The sequence below is a fragment of the Eumetopias jubatus genome, unplaced genomic scaffold (genome assembly GCF_037043125.1).
Source record: "Eumetopias jubatus isolate StellerSeaLion01/CBP00866 unplaced genomic scaffold, mEumJub1_p1.0 scaffold_1, whole genome shotgun sequence".
Taxonomy (NCBI): domain Eukaryota; kingdom Metazoa; phylum Chordata; class Mammalia; order Carnivora; family Otariidae; genus Eumetopias; species Eumetopias jubatus.
The window spans coordinates 9,707,019-9,727,373 of NW_028274807.1; the positions used below are offsets into that span (position 1 = coordinate 9,707,019).

Here is a 20,355-nt window from a genome sequence, read left to right on the forward strand (position 1 = left end):
GGGGTTGGGGGAGCCTCACTTGCACGACTCATGGTGGTCATTATTGCCATATGACGGGCATCGAGTGTTATGAAATGCGCCGGTAGCAGCTCCTGTCGGTGAGAAGCCAGAACGACCTCGGGCCCATGACCCCGTCCTGGCCCTGCCTGCACCCCACCCCACAGCCCTGCTTTACTCCCCGCAGAAAGGAGCGCACGTCCCCCATCCCCGGGCTGGGGAAAGCAAAGGCAGAGGCATAAATTGCTAAGGTAAGTTCTTTTACTCTGAAAAATCAATCTGAAAAGTTAACCTATTTGGATACCAAGCTGTAGCTAAAGTGAAATCGCACCTCTCTCCCTAAGAAAAAAGTCAAGGAAATAAATATGCCCGAACAACAACCAGGCTCCTTCTGATGGTAATGGGGTCCCATCTCTGACCCAGTTTTCCTATTTTATTCTCACTTCCTAACTTTCCAGAACAAAGAACAAGCGTTATTACCTTTAAAATCAGAAAGCAAACTAGCAAACTCCTAAAAATCGACTATGCAGAAGGTCAATTCAACAGAATAAACCTCAAATAACTTTCTCCTCTTTCTCATTCCTGCTTTAGAAGGAGTCCGCTTGCATCATGTCTCTACTTTGCAGCAAGTATTTTTAAAGGAGGATTCACGGTTTCTAGATAACGCTGAACTCCAGTTTCAGAAACTCATCAAAAAGAGGATTTAGTCTATTAAAATGTTCACATCTCCGAGGTAAAAATGTATCTTGAACACAAGAGCAAACATAGTTCTGCAGAAAAACTGGTCCCTGTGTATCTTCTGCTACAGAAATCCATTCCCGAGTGTCCGTCAGGCTCTGCCTAATGCCACTGGTCTCCGGTGTCTCCGGCCCGGCCCCCCCGGCTCTGTGCACACAGGGGGCCCCAGACCTGGCAGCCCTCAGCACCAGACAGGTCTCATCAAGGGTCCAGACCTTGGGGACTTCCCTCATGCTCACCAAGTCGCGGCCGCTTGAGCTCCGGAGGACTGCCCTGAGGGTCTCCAGGCATCTCTGGAACGTTAACAAACACAGGTTGGCAAGTAAGTGAACACTTCTTTAAAATTAAAAGCTGGTGTTTACAAGGCCCCTGGGTGGCGCAGTTGGTTAAGCATCCGACTCTTGGTTTCAGTTCAGGTTGTGGGCCCAGGATCCTGAGATCGCGCCCCACATTCAGCGCAGGAGTCCGCTTAAGACGCTCCCTTTGCACCTCCCCACCGCGTGCTAACTAAAATCTTAAAAAAAGAAAAAAAAAAAGGATGTTTACAAAATAAATTTTGTGCCCGGACGAGAACTGAACTGCCTAGCAAGGTCCTATATGGATATAAGAGAAAGGATCCAGTGGTTCTCAATGGGGGGGGCGATCTCGCCTCTCAGGGAACAGTGGGCAATGTCTGGTGACCTCTGAGAATGTCCCAAGTGGGTGGGGGAGGGGAGAATGGGTACCAGCATCCAGGGGGGCCGCCAGCCTACAATCACAGGACAGCCCCCACAGCAAAGAATTATCCAGCCCTGCAGGTGGAGAACCCTGACCTCGAGCACCTCTGAACGTGCCATCTATCATTTACTGTGAGTGGCTGCGTGGGAAGGTGGCCTCCCTGATGGGCATAAGTGGGCAGCCAGAGAGTTTGAATGATCGGTCTAGTAAGATGCATCCCCGCTTTCTCAAAATGGACTTAAGATTAGGTGGTTAGTGGGGCGCCTGGGTGGCTCAGCCGTTAAAAAGCGTCTGCCTTCAGCCCCGTCATGATCTCAGGGTCCTGGGATCGAGCCCCGCATCGGGCTCCCTGCTCGGCGAGGAGTCTGCTTCTCCCTCTCCCACTGCCCCTGCCTGTGTTCCCTCTCTCTCTGTGTCTCTGTCAAATAAATTAAATCTTTAAAAAAAAAAAAAAAGGTGGTAAGTTTCCAAGAGAACAAAAGAGAAGATAGTCTACCTTTACTTATATTAAACCAGGACCAGCGTCACTCACCTGACTGAATTTCTTCTGTGGGCGGGGTGGAAATTATACTGGTTGGTGCAGAATTCGGTGGGGTATCTGTCTTTAAGGGTATTAAGTTTATCCTCCTTGATTAAAAAAAGTAATAAAGGGGTAAATGGCTCATTAGTGTCATCGGAATCATTTGTGAGGATACCAAATTTCAAAACTACCCCAAGGAGTTGATCATATCATGCAAGACACTAAGTGTTGATGTGCCCACTTATTTAGGAACTAAGGACTATGTTCAGGTACTAAGTTCAATCATCACAGTTACAACAGCCAAGGCTTAACTAGTCATCTAAAAGTCCCAAAACCTGTTTTGTTCATCTCCAATGGTATGATGAACACCCATGGACGCCACGTACGTAAGGCAAGCAGACACAGTTTCTACTACGGAAAGCTCCAGAAACCGGGTGGCAGGCTGCAGCCACGTCTGCCCGTGTGCCCTCCCTGACAGGCGGAAACGGGGACCCCGCAGAGGTCTGGAAGCAAGGGCTGGCACTCAGGTCTGTCCCGAAATCTCTCTGGCCACACTATGAAGCCCTTACAGGATGTCCCCTGCTCAACGTTGGGGCCTTCTGGTTTACTATTTTGTTTTTCAACGCAAGGACAAGTTCTTCCACTGGAAGTTCTTACCGGGGTGTCGTCTTGCTCCAGGCCTGCAGGGTGTTCAGAGTGACCCTCCGGGACGGGGGCGCTCTCGGGTTTTGAGTGCCAGGCTGCAGGGCCTTCTCCTCGGAAGGTGCTGCTGGGGCTGGAGACGGTCTCGCCTGAGGCGGGGGTGTGCAGGGGCTGCTGGGGTCTTGGATTCTGCCGGTGGGGGTTCCCTCGGCCAGCCTGGGTCCTGGCGAAGACCCTTGGTGTGGCTGACTCTTCGTTTTCTTTGCTGGGTCGGGCGTTCTCATGCTTAGAACCGGCTTCTCTTTCAAAGGTATTCCAAGTTCATCCTTCTCAAACGTCACAAATGAACAGTAGCCGTCCGTGGAAGAGATGGCCAGGAAGGCCCCATCACTGGACCTTTGTTCCCCGAACAGGAAAAAAGGTTAGAAACTGTACCAAAGTCCAAAAGGGCCCCTCTTAAGGCTCTCGGTAGTCGTTAGAAAAGGCAAGTTCACACAGGATCACAGGCTTGGTGTGAAAGGGGGAAGGGCTTGTGTCCTCCTCACTCCTACCCTTTCCTTCCCAGCCCCGGCTCGACTTTCCCAGGCACTGCGGCATCCCAGGACTGTCATCAAAATCACCCAAATAAAGGTGTGATGACCTTCCCCCCTCACCCCCAAGAAGAAAAAGAAGGAAAAAGGTTATAAAGAGCAAGAAAGAGATGGTGGGTGGGCAGGCCCGGCGGGAGCTAGGGGTGAATCAGGGACCCCGGGGGTGTGGAGGAGCCCCAGCAGAAGGCAGAGTGCCAAGTGCCACCACCGACAAGCGCAGTTCTGGGTGACGGGAGCTCACTGGTGTGGGCTTCCTGCCAGGGGGCTGGCAAGTTCCCAACAACCAGGGAGCCCACGGGGCCTCCCCTCAGTTTGAGAATTAGAGAAATCCCCAGGGCATCGGAATGGCATCATTCAGATGTTACTGTTACCGTAGGAAGCGGTGTTATAGCAAATTAGAAATGGCTTTCTTTTTAATGTTAATTCCTTTAAAAAGATACTGGAAGGGGCGCCTGGGTGGCTCAGTTGGTTAAGTGTCTGACTCTTGGTTTCCAGCTCAGGTCATGATGCCAGGGTCTTGGGATCGAGCCCCGCATGGGGCTCTGCACTCAGCAGGGAGCCTGCTGGAGACTCTTCTCCCCCACTCCCCCCGCTCCCGACTTGTGCACGCACACATTCTCTCTCAAATAAATCTTATTTTTTAAAGATTTTATTTGAGAGAGGGAGAAGCAGGTTCCCCACTGAGCAGGGAGCCCGACATGGGGCTCGATCCCAAAACCCCGAGATCATGACCTGAGCCAAAGGCAGACGCTCAACTATCTGAGCCAGCCAGGTGCCCCTCAAACAAATCAATCTTAAACGAAACAAGAAGAGGGGAGGAGGGGAGAGGAGGAGGGGGGGAGGGAGGAGGGGAGAGGGGGAGGGAGGAGGGGAGAGGAGGAGGGGGGAGGGGGAGGGCAGGGGGAAGGGGAGGGGGAGAGAGAGGAGAGAGAAGAAAAGAGAAGAGAAAAAAAAGAAGAGAAGAGAAATTACTAATATGGGCCAAAAAAGCCATCTATCGTGCTGACATGCTCCCCCCAAGGGTCTGGTCCAGGGTCCCACGCCCTGCACCTCCTCAGCGCCGGCCACTCACCAGGACACATCACTGAGGGTGTGGTAATGTATGTTAGACACGTAGCCAAAGGGGAACGGCTGCTGGGTGTCGTACAAGAGCACCGAGTCCTCGGAAGCCACGGCAAACACCAGGCGGTAGGGCAGGCGCACCAGCTCCACACCCAGCTCCTGCGAGGGTCCGTCTGCTGGGGGAAGACGGACAAAGGACAGGAAAATAAGGAGCAAACGCCAACAAATCCCCCCCAAAAGCCCTCTATCAGGGGACATAAATGACATCATTTTACTCAAGGCCAGTTCTAAGGAGAACGCCCCAGGAGCCGGCGAGGACACAGGGTCCCAACCCGAGCGTCGGGGGCACCACAGGAGGTCCAAAAAGACGGGACCGGACGTGTGAATGAACAGGGAAGGCTGAGGGGCCACTTTCGGAGAAGGAAAAGTAAGGGTCACCGAGAAACACCCCGTCAAGTGACACTTTAACGGTCCTTCAGTTCGTTATGTGCATTCACATCAAGGAATAAGGATTTACTCGCCCACCTGGAGCAACAAACACCAGGCAGAACTGACCAAACGACGGCCTTTCAGACCCCGAGCATCAGGCACTGAAGGACACGGATCCCTGAGGGAAGGAAGTGAAGAGGGAGGCCTATATCTGCCTCAGTTTACCGCCTGGAGCTTCCAGACCCGGAAAAGGTAAGAGGGAAGCCGACAGGACGGAGGTGGAAGCAGGAGGCCTGGGCGGCCGGAGCTCATGGGCAGAGACGCACAGGGGCCCTTTCTGGTCTCCAGCTGAGCACTGATGGGAGCGAGCATGTGAGGAAACCACCCCAGGACAGAGCAAGAACTACAGGAAAGCCATGCCTGGCGCTCCCTGCGGCCAGGTGGAAAACCTAGCTCTCGGGGCTCAGATGAGCCTACTTCAGGCCACTTTGCTGCAGCAGTGGGGAAATTAGCTGTCGACCAAATGCCCCTGGGGTCCAGTCTACCGAAGAGAAGCAGCGCAGTATTTCCTAGTGACTTCACCGCATCCCAGAAAAAAGCTCAATATTTATAAAAATATATCCAGCAGGGGCGCCTGGGTGGCTCAGTCGTTAAGCGTCTGCCTTCGCCTCAGGTCATGGTCCCAGGGTCCTGGGATCGAGCCCCACATCGGGCTCCCTGCTCCGCGGGAAGCCTGCTTCTCCCTCTCCCACTCCCCCTGCTTGTGTTCCTACTCTCTCTCTCTCTCTGTCGAATAAATAAAATCTTTAAAACATATATATATTTCCAGCATCCACTAAGGTACAGTTCACAATGTCTGGCATCTAATAAAGAATTACCAGGCATTCAAAGAAGAAACTATGACCCACGATGAGGTTGGGGGGGGGGTCAAAGCCACTCCTTTGTAATAACTCAATGTCTTTGTGTACATACACTGTATTCTGCATGTTCAAGAAGAGGAAAGACGGAGCATGTTAAGTAGAGACGTGGGATATGCAATACAGAAAACTGAGATACAGCAGGAAGCCAGGGGGTGACGTCAAGTGACCTAATGCACGTGTAGGTGGAGTCCCAGATGGAGAGGTCAGGGCATGACGGAAAAAATGTGATGCCACAGTGGTCGAAACTCCCCAAAACTACAAACCCATAATGATGAAAACTATAAACCCATAGATCTAAGAAGCTCAATGAACCCCAAGCATGAGAAACCTGAGGAAAACCACACGAAGGCCCATCATAATCTGACTGCTTAAAGCCTTGGACAAGATTTCTCTGTTTACATGAAGAAAAAAAAAAAAAAAACCCTTAAAAACAAAAATCCAATTCAAACATAACTTTACTGCATAGGAGATGGATGAATGATATTCGACCTGCTTCAGTAGAAAAATACGAGTACCTTTCTTCCTTTAAAGTGAAGAAGGTGTATTGTGGACAATGCAAAAACTGGACACACATTCTGATAACACCGGTCTTTGCTCCAGCTCCTCCTAGGAACTAAACTGAACCAAACCCACATACCTTTCCCCACAAGATAAAACCCAAATCACGACCCGTAGCACAACCACTGCAGCTCTAACGTACCTGTTTCCACCACGGGCCTCAATTCAAAGTAGACCGGACAGCAACGGACAGCGAGCGTCGCTTTGCCAGGACACGGAAGATGAGCGATAGGCCTGGAAGATGGGTCATGACCTTTTTAGAAAGGGCACTGTTTCGCACCAAGAGCAAAAAGAAAGGGTAAACGTTTCAACTATGTCTTCAATTGCATACCTTTTAAGATTTTTCCTGGAGAAAACATAAGTCGTATTTGTTACGTTTTCACCAGATTCCACACATCCAGCTGGGGAAGCAGGGAGAGGGAGAAGAGGCAAGGTTTTGTTAGACTGAAGAGGATAAACTCAAGAGCATCCACCCCTGGCTCGTAAAATACTCTCCCCCGCTAGCTGTCTACTCTGGACAATGTTTTTGTGACTGAGGACGAATACAAACAGTCCCAGTCTGGGCTCGGCTCTCACCCAAGCTCTACCCACCTGTCCCCTCCCCCGAGCGGCCCACCCATCCAGGGCGGCTTGAGGCCTGGGCAGAAAGAACAGAGCAGGGGGCCCCTGCGGTGAAGACCTCTGCCAGGGAGACCAGCCACTTCCTGCTGCAGAAGCGCTCTCGCTAGACCCCCCGGCTCGGTCCCTGGATTTGAACTTGGCAGCCTGTGCCTGCTCTTTTCCACCTGCCCGCTGGAGCCAGGAGGCCGCCGGGGGGGGCCCAGGCCTCTGCTACAGTCCCAGCCCCCTGCAGCAGCTGACCTTGTTCTGGGGAGAGCCCACATTTGAGCTCTTCCACACGCACCCCACGATGTCCTGAAAGCCAGGCCAGACCCGGGCAGAGAATGACCGCCAGCCACAGCTGCTCTTGGACACCGCTTTCTTGATACACGCGAAATCTCACCTGGGACCCCCTCATCCCCACCAGGGTGGGCAGAGGTCCTGTCAGCACTCTCAACCCTCCCCCACCCAACCCAGCCTGCCATCCCCACGTAACCCATTTGAACAAGCCATGGATCATTTCTGCCTTTCCCCCACGCTCACACAACCCACCGCAACCAGTTACAGCTCAACTGCATATCTATTCATATGGTGTGGTTTTCAGTCCAGCTCACAGAAACGGGGTCTTGTTTACACCCCTCCTTCCATTGGTCTGCTCCGTCAACCGCTCATGAACGCTAACTTGGGTAATGCACCTTTTTACTAGCTGCCTAATATTCACTGCTCTGAAGATACCATACTTCGTTCACCCATCTTGTTAATCAGTATTGTTTTTTCACAGCTCCAAACAATACTTGCAATAAACAGGGTTGAAAATATACTTTTTCGTACTAGGTTTTCATTTCTTAAAGACTAAGTCTAAGATGAGGGGCAGATTGGCTGACAAGGACATGCATTTAACGGTGACGAGAATGTTTTCTGAACAGGCTGTAACCATTCACAATCCCACCAGCAATACCCACATTCTGCTTGCCCATCAGCAGCGATATTTTCACTTTTTTCTGGTCTGAAAAGAATAAAAGATACCTCATTGTGTGTCACTTTAATTTCTCTTTCTGTCACTGAGTTTCCGAACCTTTTCCTTTGTGTGCTGAAACGCACAGATCTGCCTTTTTGTATCTTTCACCCATTTTTTTTCTTCTGGGTTTTCCTTTTTTCTCATCAATTTGGAAGAGCCATTGTAAATGATACACATAGGCTCTCTCTTTCCTGTGACGTAAACAGTATATTCCAGTTCTGTTATTTGTCAACTGACTTCACTTACGGGGTCTTTGCTGTACAGAGGCTCCCCAGTCAAATGCAGTCGAAAAGGCCTATCATTTAAGAACTTCCAGGTTTCTAGTGTTAAGTTTGTCCTCCCTGTTCCTAGGATGTCCTTCTACATTTTCACCTTTTATATTTAAGTATTGAATTCACCTGGAATTTTTTTTTTATATGTAAGTTAAGGGTCCAGTATCATTTTCTTCCAGACACCTGGACATTCTAGCACCATTCACTCAGTAATTCATTCTTCCCACTGAAATACCACCCAAGTCAGATATTTAATTCCCTTTGATCTCAGGACCTATTTCTGGATTTTCTGTTCTGGTCCACTCATCTGTTTATTCCTGTACTAATAACCATGTTGATTTGATGGTAGTAGCACCAAAAGTATCTGCTGACATTTAGTCAAACACCTGCTCAAGTATTATTATTTTCCATACTTTTAAAATTATTCTTGGGGCGCCTAGGTGGCTCAGTCGGTGAAGCGTCCAACTCTTGATTTCAGTTCAGGTCATGATCTCAGGATCATGAGATCAAACCCTGCAACAGGTTCCATACTCAAGGCAGAGTCTGCTTGGGATGCCCTCCTTCTCTCTAAATGGATTGAAAAAAAAAAAAAAAAACTTGTTAAACTCACCTGGTGTGAGGAGCAAAGATCCATCAGGAGTAAAACTAAGTCTACGAAAGAATGACTTCATGCTGTCATCATGAAACATCCGGTAACTTCTTGCCTGTGGCACACAAGTTTAAACATTAATCCAAATCTTTACAGTCACAAGAAAGGCTAACCAGTTTTTTTAATTTTACATAGTATCATCTATTACATAATAATAGATGAAATATATTATAAATCAAAAAATCACTCAAGACTGCAAGAGTAGGGGTGCCCAGGTGGCTCAGTCAGTTAGGCACCGAACTCTTGATTTCGGCTCAGGTCATAATCTCAGGGGCCTGGGATCGAGCCCTGTGGCAGATTCAGCAGGGAGTCTGCTTGAGATTCTCTCCCTCTGCCCCTCACCCCACTCTCTCTAAAATGAATAAATCTTAAAAAAAAAAAAAAAACCTGCAAGAGTCTCATGAAAGCTAACTGCCCATTTGTGTTAAGGAAAGCTGTGTGTGTTGGGGCGCCTGGGTGGCTCAGTCCATTAAGTGTCTGCCTTCAGCTCAGGTCATGATCTCGGGGGTCCTGGGATGGAATCCTGCATTGGGCCCCCGGCTCGGCGGGAAGCCTGCTTCTCCCTATCCCTCTGCCCCTTGCCCCTCTCAAATCTTTAAAAAAGGAAAGCTGTGGGTGTACATAGGTGTGTGTGTGTGTGTGTGTGTGTGTGTGTGTGTGTGTGTGTGGCTGGCTCTACAGTTATTTTACGAAGCCTCTATGAGAACACAGCACACTGTCGGCAGTGGTTTTTCTGGAGAATGAGCCTGGGAGTTGGGAGAAGCAAGATGACAACCAGGGGCCCTTTGTTATCTGTGTGTGTCCACTTAGAATTTCCAACTTAACACTTCTTAGAAAACACTCCACTACTAAACTGGTAAACCTATCTTTCCAAACATGTCTTAAACGCCTGTGTGGGACGGTTTTTGCTCCAACTCACTGACACTTGATAAACACTAAGCATTAGGTCTCCAGGACCCAAAGACCCAGCATCACCCTCCTCACCGTAGGGGAGCTCACCTATGCCACCAGTAGCCAGCTGCCTGAGGACGGGATTCACACTGCGTCCCTTTTTTGTTCCAGTGACCGACCTGCTCCCTTTTGCCTAAGTGCCTGTGTCCGTAGTCTTGATTCCTCTAGGACCAATGGCTGGGTCTCTGTTGTCCACCAGCAACATTCTCTCCATACCGGCCAGAATGGTATACGGCCTCTTGCCAGACAACCTGATGCTTGACCCACCTGCCTTCCTGTTGCACAGTGCCGGGGTCCCCTAGGTCAGAAGTTCTTGACCCTCACTACACCTCAGGATCCCAGAGGCCCTGCCACCCTCAAGCCAAGTGAATGACATCTGGGGGGAGGGGGTCGGGCGCCCATATTTCTTAATGCTTCCAGGGGACCCCACAGTGAGCCAGGGTTGAACACCTCTGTCCATCAGCAGCTGTCCCCTGCCCCCCCCCAGATGTCCCCAGTCCCATGCAGACCGGCCCAACGGTCTAACTGAGCCTTGACTGGATCTGAGGAAGTACAAGGTAGTTCATGCGTTGGGGGCCTGAGACCAGCGGTTTAGCCTTAAGACACGGAGGAGCTCACGACCTCCCGAATCGCAACAGAAGCCCTGCTAAAGTAGAAGGTCAAATATTTCCTACCTCTCCTTCGGCCCCTATTCCAGACAGCATTTTTGAGACATTAAAAGCCACACGTTTCTTCTGGGTGCTGTAGACCCTCAGGATCCTAAAGAAAGAAGAAGACTCTGACTGGTCCCTTCTAGTGAATGAAGTGTTTCACACAGAAGCAACCAGTACCAAAACTGAAGACCGATTAAACAATGTCAGCCTGCGAGACCACCTATAGTAACTGTTGTCACCCTGTCACATTAATTGTGGCAGAAACAAGCCACCAAGGCAGGTCACTAATGAAGTCAGGAAATAGGTCATAACTTCATTTCTTACTGAATGTTTCAACTTATCAAGTAAGATGGGCTTTAGGCCTGGTCCTTTCAGGCTTTGGACACTCGGCCCATTGGTGATTTGTAAGACTATGGTGATATTTGTTTCAAACGGTCTTGCCCTCAGGGATTTGCAAGAGTAAGGAAAACACCAGCACATAAATTTGGTTGTTGCTAATTCATATTATTCCCACTAATCAGATCCTTATATTCCTGAATGCCCGAATAAAACACACAGATTGGAAAATAAATGCACATACAATATAAAGGTGTTTGTTTTTCATAGCTTCTCCTAACTCTTCCACATTGCTGGGCCATCTGAAATCAAAGGTGTTATGATTAAAAGTAGTCGGGTGGGGCGCCTGGGTGGCTCAGTCGTTGAGCGTCTGCCTTCGGCTCAGGTCATGATCCCAGGGTCCTGGGATCGAGCCCCGCATCGGGCTCCCTGCTCAGCGGGAAGCCTGCTTCTCCCTCTCCCACTGCCCCTGCTTGTGTTCCCTCTGTGGCTGTGTCTCTCTCTGTCAAATAAATAAATAAAATCTTTAAAAAAATAAATAATAAATTAAATACATAAATAAATAAATAAAAGTAGTTGGGTAAATACTCAAAAAGACTATTCTGGGGACGCCTGGGTGGCTCAGTCGGTTGGGCGTCTGCCTTCGGCTCAGGTCGTGATCCCGGGGTCCTGGGATCGAGTCCCGCATCGGGCTCCCTGCCCGGCGGGGAGCCTGCTTCTCCCTCTGCCTGCTGCTCCCCCTGCTTGTGCTCTTTCTGTCTCTCTGACAAATAAATAAATGAAATCTTAAAAAAAAAAAAACAACTATCGTGACCAATGAGTAATATATCCAGCACCTCTGATGTTTAGTTCCTTGTTCCAAGAACACAATTAAATGCAGGACACCAGTAAAGACAGCAACAAAACCTCCTTCCAAAAAAGACAAAATATTCTAGGTTTACGTTAAGTAGAATCATTAAAATCCCGCAGTAGTAAACTATAATTAAAAAATGAAATAGGGGCGTCTGGCTGGCTCAGTCAGTGGACCGTGCGATTTGATCTCGGGGGTTGTGAGTTTGAGCCCTGCACTGGGTGTAGAGATTACTTAAAGAAAAAATCTTAAAAAAAAAAGAAGAAAGAAATATCAAACCCTACCACTAGGTGCCCCTTCTTGCCTAAGTCATAGTTATAAAAAACACTTTTTCTTTAAAAGTTGCCCATGAAATTCAAATGTAATTCAAAGCTCTCTATGCATTCATTCACCCATTCAATAAAGATTTACTAAGCACTACGTATAAGGCACTTGCCCTAATTAGTTTCCAATTTCTTGTTATGGTGTAAGAATAACAGTAAAACCAAATGCTTTATATGAAACCAAGAACGTGGATGGATGGACAGACGGATGAATCAAACCCAGACTTTTCTTTATTATTGGTTAAGTGGTGACGAAAACACCTCTGCAGAAAGATTAAGCCAATAGAGAAGACAACTTGCCAAATACTTACGTACCTGTCACAGCTGAGGGTAGCAACATACTGACCCAAGGGGTCCCAGGTTACTCCTTGGACATAACTTTTATGTTCATTAAAGATGGAGATCTTTTGTCCTGTGAATAAAGCACACAACAGCATTGTGGAAATCTACTCAAGCACGAGTGGCGTCAACCACTTTAGGTATGACGCCCTTTACCCCATCCCGTCATTCTGCCTCTGCACCACGCTCTGTGTCGGGCTCTGGGGAGACAAAGAGGACCTCACACAGCCCACACTCCCAAGGAGCCCGCAGCTTCACGGGAGACACACACCCACAGACGGGCAGCACGGGACACAGAGGGGCAGCTGAGGCAGCAGTGAGGGTCAAGAAGGGGGCGAGGCGAGTTCGGCTCTCCAGGTCAGGCGGGACGAAGGGGGTCACGAAGGAGCAGGTATTGTGAGCAGATCCACGGCAGGAAGGGAGGGCAGTTTAGGCACAGGGAGCAATGAGGAAGGGAGAACTCTAGAGGGTCACGTCCAGGGCCAAAATGGCAAGACAGGGAGGAGGAGGTACGTGACTGCGACCCTTGTGTACAAGGTTCTGGGAATTCAAGGTGAGGCCGAGAGCAACACTCAACTGGGAAGCGACCCGCGTGACGAAGATGAAACCGAGGTTCACAGAGAACACAGGCAGTGCCCTAGTTAGGAGGTGACAGCAGGCCAGGGCGGGGGCGGGGCCCGTGCAAAGCTAGCAGGATGGAAAAGGGACTCCGCGGAAAGAGATTAAACTTCGGCAGTGCCGAAGATTACCTGGATAGAGAGAGGAGGGAGTTATGAAGCCCTGGCCATTCAGCACAAACAAAACCAAAAACCCCAAAACCCTCTTCTCTGAAAAGGCGTCTACACTCGCTCACTCACCTCCCCCAGTCTTCTCCTCTCAGCCCTCTGCAGTCTGGCCTCCGCTCCGCTCCCCTCCTAAGTTGCCTGTGGCCCCGACACCGCCCCCACATCTGTGAAACGCAGTGAGCGTGCTTCAGGCTAACTACCACCTCCCCAGCCTTCCTACGAGTCTTTTCGGGGAGTGTGTGACATTAAGGTGGCCCGGGGCTGGGTGACAGCACCTCCTCAGACGACCTCTGAGTTTTGCAGGAGTCTTTTTAACCCACAGTTGCGTCACTGAGTCGGTGTGTGAGTGCAGGGGTTTCTGGAGAGGGACTCTGTAAGCGACCTGCCCTGGGGCTCGAGCGGCTGCCCCAGGGCCCCTGCCCTTGCCGCTCCCACAGGCTGGAGCCTCTTCCCCAAGGAACGCCCGCGGCCCGCCCCCCTGCCTCCGGCCAGAGCAGCCTGCCTGGCACTGCCACCGCCCCCCCACGGACGTCACACCTGCATCTGATGCCCCTGACACGCAGCCATCATCCTGTAGGATGTAATGACCTGGCCACGTTCAGGGTCGTTCCAACTGGCATCAGGGGGCTGCTGGGTGGACTGTCCACACAGACACTGAAACTGTCCGGAGCAATGGCCTGATGTGGGAAAGAGAAGACGACAGGGACACTGCCCTCCGCTTTGCCAAAGTCCGGGACAGAGGTGGGGCAAGATAGAGGGGGTCTGGCTGAATGGCAGGACCTAGAACAAACAGACTTTCACAGAGTGGACAATCCAGAGGTGCAGGCAGCACGGGGGTGCGGGGGTGTCTTCTCCACCCTGACTCCCTCCCAGCACTCTCGGGCTGCAGGAGGACCAGCCGGGAGCACCAACGGGAGCATCAGGGGGAGCTCGGCAAGAGGCTACGAGGAAACATCAAGGCTGAGTAACGGTCTGCAGGGGGCAAAAATGGCCCGGCGTTAGCCACTAACCGGCTTTTGGCATTTCACTGCCATTTTTATAGATTCTCACATGTCTACTATCTCCCCACCCAGAGAACAGGTTCTATAAATGAGCGAGGTTGTCCTTGGCGGTCCTTGCTGTCAAACGGACACCTGACCCTACCTTTCCCAACACGGTGAATTCAGGGCCCATCGATGATGACAACGTGCTAAAACTGCCCAAGAGCCTGAGTTCCACAAAGGCAGGGGTGAGCCCTGCCCCCAACACGTCTGCATCCCCATGCATGTGGGACGGACCTCGCTCTAGCGCCATGGCTAAGCCTCCTGCACTCGGACTGGGACCCTAAAACTAAGTCGGATCCATGACACAGGGGCATCCTCACCTGCTGAGCCAGACACCTATTTTAGTTCACTCAGAAACTCTTCTTATGCCTTTAAAGATAAAGCAGGTTATGGGCGCCTGGGTGGCTCAGTAGGTTAAGTGTCTGCCTTCGGCTCAGGTCTTGAGTCCGGGGTCCTGGGATGGAGCCCCACACTGGGCTCCCTGCTCAGCGGGGAGTCTGCTTCTCCCTCTCCCCCCATGCCCTCTCTCGCTCTCTCAAATAAATATTTTAAAAATAAAAAAAAAAGATACAGATTAGACTTTTTAGCCACTAAGAAGATTCCTTCCCCCGACAATAACAGAAACGTGTCAGCTACCTTTACTGACGTCCCATATGATGGCTGTATTATCCACAGAGGCAGAAGCCATTAAATTCCCGTCGGCCGCCCAGCAAATATCGTACACATCTTCTAAGTGGCCCCTGGAGTCCAAAGAGGAGAAAGAAAGCAAATCTTGTCTCAACAAGAGAAAAACCATCAAAAATTTACAGGCAAACTCGGAGACCATACATTAGGATTTCCGAAATTTCTACGGGAACTATATTGGCTGCAGCTAGGATCTGCTACCTTCACGGGTAGTTATAGCTTTATAATTGATTCAATCTGACTGAAGAAAATTTTATAGCAGAAATAAAACCCATTTTGGGGTGCCTGAGTGGCTCAGTCGGTTAAGCGTCCAACTCTTGGTTTGGGCTCCGGTCATGATCTCAGAGTCGTGATATCGAGCCCCATGTTGGGCTCTGGGCTGGCTGTGGAGCCTGCTTGAGATTTTCTCTCTTCCTCTGCTCCCTCCCCCTCAACTCTCTCTCTTAAAAAAAAAGAGAAAGAAAGAAGATCCATTTTAATCGTGTTTCTAAGTCAAAATGCAGAGCACCTGCATTTTGGCTCAGTCAGTAAAGCATGCGACTCTTGATCCCAGAGCTGTGAGTTCAAGCCCCATGCTGGGTGTAGAGCTTACTTAAAAAAAATTTTTTTAAATAATAAAAAAATGCATGTGAGTTGAATGCATTCAGATCAGTTAGATAAATCACTCCCGTGGGCCTCCGCAAGTTACCTCAGGGTCTTTACGACAGTCCAATTCTCCTTATTCAGCTGAGCCTCATCCTCATCCTGAAAAGCAATCTGTTCTGGCTCCTTGTTGTCGTTGACCTTCCACAACAGAATGACAGCATCTGTGGAGTGATTCAGTTAAAGATAAGCCATGCTTTTTGCATGCTCCTTCATTTCTGGGCTTTTAGGATATTAAACCCTATTTACGTTGTTCAATAGACACTATGGTCACCATGAGTGACTTCCACGAATTTGGAAAGGAAAAACAGGTTTGCCTTCTGATCTAAAACTCCAAAATCAAACTCATACCAGATCAGAGCTATCCAGAGTCACGTGCAACAGAAGAGTCCCTAGGCCGGCAAAACACCATTACAAAGCGCTGTGTTAACAAATCCTAAGGCATTACCTATGGATGGCTGAATAGGGAAAAACCAAGAGCCATCAAGCAAGGATTGGCAAATCATTCCCAGCTGTCTTAGCCTCAGCAGGATTTAGCATCTTAACTCCTCAGTTACCTCACCTGTAAAATGGGGATAACAGCATATACCTACCTCATAGGGCTTTCTCGGGGATTAAATGAGTTAATATGCATAAAGCACTTAAAACACAATGCCCAGCACATGGTGATGCATGGACGCATTAGCTACTCATATGGACACATCAGATACCTCAGCCTGATGTCATCCATTGTCCGGGTGCTCCAACTCCCTGTGCTCTGACCCCAACTCTCCACACAAGTCTGAGCACCGCTTGGCTTCCCTCTGAATGCCACCAGCAGGACAGTCACTGAGCCGGCTGTATGGGCAGAAGTGTGGAATTCGGGGAGCCGGGTGGAGGGGAGATCAGCCCTGACATTGGCAGCTGGACACTCTCCACTGCTAACAGCAGGTTTCTGGGCCTCCAAGGCCAAAGGACTTAGCAAACCAAAGGCTGCCCTGTGCGACCTCTCAGAAGACAGCCTGCCAGCCTCCCCCAGGGGCGTTCCCCACTTTCCACCTTAACCTCTGTGCACACATGCCCTGGACACCATGGCACTGAACTTCACCGGGTCGCTTTCCTCCTTCTGCAAACAAAACCTGTGATGTGTTTTATTTTCTAGTAACTTCTAGACTCTTCTGGTGTCAAAGCATGGTAAAAAGATTTACTTTTTTGGTAGTAGTTTTATGCTATTTAAGCACAAGCAGAAAATATGAATCAATCTACTCCCACCAAGGAAACATAATTTAGAGGGCCATTCAGACAATACTCCCCCAAGTGAATTAATTACGAGAGATGTGGGAAAGACCGTGATCACTTGGATACCAAGCCAGCGATCAAACAAGGCCAGGACAGCTGTACTGGAACACTGGCAAAATGGTAAGTGCCCCACTTGTCTCCACCAGCAGAGTGGGGTGAGGGGGAGTCGCTGGGGGGGTGCACTGGACACTGACAAACAGCTCTTCTCAGGTTAAGCTTGCTGTCCTCCATCCCTTCATACTCCTCAGAACGCTATTTTACTAAACTATCTAAATGACGGATTGAGAGGTCAAGTGACCTCTAAAATAAAAAAGCATACCTAGCTCAGATCTCACTATTTAACATGAGACACAAAGGTATCTGGTTTCTAAGGAATTTTGAAAGCTAATACTAACACTCACCATCTCCTCCTGATGCTAAAATTTCCCCATTTGGAGAAAAACGCACGACATTGACAGCTTTGGTATGGCGAGCAAGATTGGACAAAAATTCAACAATGGCCTTTCCGTCGGGTCCTTTTTCCACCTTCCAGATCTGTTGATAACCAAAACATTCGTTCAGAGAACCATATAGTGAGCACCTACCATACTGTGCTTACTAAAAGAACACTAGGCTAATTTTCAGGAAGAAAACAGTTTTTCTTTTGCTACGTAAAATGGAACTTCTTTCTGAAACATACACTAACAGTCCCATTGCTCGCTGCCCTCTCTCCTATCTCTTTCTAGTGCAAACTGTTCCCCAAAAGGAACTGGCTCGGGATTCTAATTTCATGAGCATCCAGCTTATCATCAATTAGGGAAACATTCCCCAAGGAGCAAAGCTTTCTTTTGCTTTCATGGCTCATTCAAGGCCCTGAGAAGTTCTCTCTCTGCGCCAGATGACAGAACAGTCGGAGTTTGTTGACACTCATCTTAAAGGAAAGAATGGAGAAGGAAGCTTCAGCAGCGCCTCTCTGTATCCCGCCCCATTTACCCGAACCGCGGTGTCCACGCCCGCCGACGCCAGTCTGTGGATCCTCCCGGCCGCGCCATGCTGGAAGTCCAGGCTGTACACCGGCTCCTTGTTGTGCCAGGCTATTTCGCAAGTAATGACTTTCATCCTCCTGAGCCTTGAGGGAGCAAAACAAATTCCTCCAGCACCGTTCTTTTCCCAAAGACAGAGGAAAGCTGAAAATCGCTGGTAATGAGTTATCAGAGCAGGAAAGGGGTCCTGAACGCTTATTATGAGCCGGGAACCCTGCTCATCATTAAAAATGCACGCCGTACCGGGAAAGGATGCCAGTGTTGACCTCTCACGTAACACCTTTGCAGGTGCACCTAAGAAGCTTCACTGAGCCGAGGCTGTTGGGTTTATTTTACTGCTACGTCCGGAAAAGCAAAATGCAACACCCAGGCAGAGGAAATCAAGGGGCCGGGCCCTGCTGCGCGACCGCCCCCGCTTGGTGGGGGTTGGGGGGCGCTCCCGGAGAGCCAGGGGTCGGGTCGCTCGGGTGAGGGGCTGTCCGGGGCAAGGGGCCGCCCGGGAGAGGCCGCCTGGGGGAGGGGGCCGCGGGGGACACCCACCTCCCAGGGGCGGGGGCCACGAGGAGGGGGTCGCCCGAAGGAGGAAACCGGGGCCGGAGGGGACCTTCCCCCGTTCGCAGGCCGCAAGGGACGGGACGCTCGGCCGAGAAGCCGAAAGCAGGCCCGGCCGGGAGGAGGCCGCACGGGGTCGGGGCGGGGACCGGCCGCCGGAATGCACGCCGCTCCGGAGCTATGCCGAGATCCGGCGGCCCGCCCTCAGCGAGATCCTCTCGCCCCCGTCCGGCCCCGCAGGGAGACCGTGGGGACGCCAGAGCCAGCGCCGGGGAAGCAGTACCTGCACGTACACGGCCAGTCGACTGCACCGCCAGCTCCCGCCGCCGCTTGCGCTTCTTCCCGCGCGCCGCAAGCCGCGCCTCCTATGGGGGGGACTCCCCGCGACGCCCCGCCTCTTTGTCGGTGGGACTCTGTTCGCCCCGCCTTCGTGTGGGCGGGATTGCGTGGCGCTCCGCCCCTCCTCCGGCCGCAGAGAGTGGTCCCGAGGTGCTGGGTCCTCGGAATCCCCGCCGGCTCCCGCCGGTTCACTAATTACGTGCCCGACCGACGCCTCTGTGGAAGGCGAGTTCATCGTCTCCTTCATTCAAATCAGTTCTTCCCTTCTTAACTCTTTTAGCAAACATTTCCTGAGCATCTGCCAGATGCTGGACCCTATGCCGGTGCTGGACAAGCAGTGCAGAGAGAAACTCAGACATACTTACCCTCAGGGAGTTGACAGTCCGGTGAAAGGAAAAGAGCGGTCCTGTAGGACAGGTGGGGAGGCTGTATCTCTGAGACCCCCCCCCCCAAGACCACCCCGTCTGTCACTGGTATTCTTTCACAGCGAGTGTTTGAGAGCTGTAACTCTGCATCAGGCCCCGTCTCGGTCTCTGGAGCTTCAAGCATCAGTAAAACACAAACTCTTTTTGGGCATCCAGGAGTCATGTACGCAAATAACTATTTTAAAAAGGAGTGTGAAAAAAAGTGTATAAGGAACAATGTGCTCGGTTATTTTGATCTGAAACCTCAAGGGAAGTCTGAAGAGAAGGCATTTAAAATGGGCTTCAGGTGATAGAGTTTTGGATGATCAGCTCTGGGAAATGGGAATTTAAGCTTAAAGAAACTCACAGTTGACAACAGAGGCACAGAGGGGGTAGCAGTGGGACTCGCAATGGGAAAGGATGGATGGGGCAAAACCCCGGAAGCATTTAGACGTGAAGGAGCAGGTCATTTGGACGTGTGTGTCTCAAAGGCAGTTTTCTTATTCTAAATTAACTGGAATCCTGCATATATTAATTAGTCTGGGAGCTTCGTTGAGACGAGATGACAGATGGACACTCTCTTTGTGCTGACAAACGGCAGGTTTCTGGGTCTTCAACACCAAGGGACTTTGCAAAACGAGTGCTGCCCTGTGCAACCTTGCAGAAGAGAGCCTGCCAGCCTCCCCCGGGTGGCTCTCCCACTCCCCACCTTTCCGCTGTTCTCTCTTTCCCTCGCTCCCTCTCCCTCCGCCCCCCTCCCTGGATATCATTGCACTTGAACTTAACCAGGTTTCTTCTTCCTTTTGCAAACAAAAATGTAGAATTTGGGTTTTTTTTTTTAATATATATTGGCTTTTAGAATGTTTTGGAGAGTTCAAAGCAATAAGCAGATGTGGTCATAAACACCTGTTAAACATTTTCAAGAAAGGTTGTAAATCAGAAGCCTGAACTAGATGCAGCAGGCCTTTTGAAATTGGATAATTTTCTAAATGGGACAATTTATCAGTGAGCTTCCAAGAAGGCCAGGAAACAAAGACCTTGGGATGAATCGCTTTTACTTGATAAAAGGAACATATAGGTTCATCTGAGGAGCCAATTCTTTTTTTAGGAAAAAGAATGACCTGGATTCTTATATAAATGCTGGTTATTCTTTTAGCCAATTTTATGAAAGTTATAGAATTTGTCTATAAATGGATGTCTTGTGTTGAGAGGAATGACTGGAAACTCCTTAAGCCTGATTTCTACAGTAAACTAAGAGAATTTAATCCAGATATGTAGCTTTTAGGTCTTCTCTCTTAAATCATGGCTAGGATTTAGAGGGCTTGGACTGGGAATGACTAACGTAGGTAATCTGGCTGTTCTAAAACTACAGATTCCTGGCCCTACGTAGGCCCACTGATTCAGAGTATCCAGCAGGGGGCGCCCCTGGCGGGTCTGCATTT

The 20,355-nt window shown here is 50.1% G+C and overlaps 1 protein-coding gene across 3 annotated transcripts; it reads right to left on the bottom strand.

The window, feature by feature from the left end:
• Positions 1-240: 240 nt before the first annotated feature.
• CHAF1B (chromatin assembly factor 1 subunit B) lies at positions 241-18,933 on the bottom strand. 3 transcript variants are annotated; one of them, XM_028116914.1, is made up of 14 exons: positions 18,454-18,933; positions 17,569-17,704; positions 16,998-17,130; positions 15,365-15,482; positions 14,629-14,732; positions 12,141-12,237; positions 10,338-10,422; positions 8,674-8,767; positions 6,505-6,574; positions 6,316-6,407; positions 4,277-4,439; positions 2,630-3,010; positions 1,985-2,079; positions 241-1,028 (listed from the first exon to the last, which is right to left on the bottom strand). In XM_028116914.1, the coding sequence occupies exons 2-14, from the start codon at positions 17,692-17,694 to the stop codon at positions 937-939; spliced, it is 1,650 nt and encodes a 549-aa protein (XP_027972715.1). In that variant the 5' UTR covers positions 17,695-17,704; positions 18,454-18,933; the 3' UTR covers positions 241-936. The 3 variants fall into 3 exon arrangements, with proteins under 3 accessions (XP_027972715.1, XP_027972690.1, XP_027972706.1); XM_028116889.2 differs by having other exon boundaries at positions 4,277-4,442; positions 18,454-18,551; XM_028116905.1 differs by having other exon boundaries at positions 4,277-4,442; positions 18,464-18,497.
• Between the last annotated feature and the right edge of the window lie 1,422 nt (positions 18,934-20,355).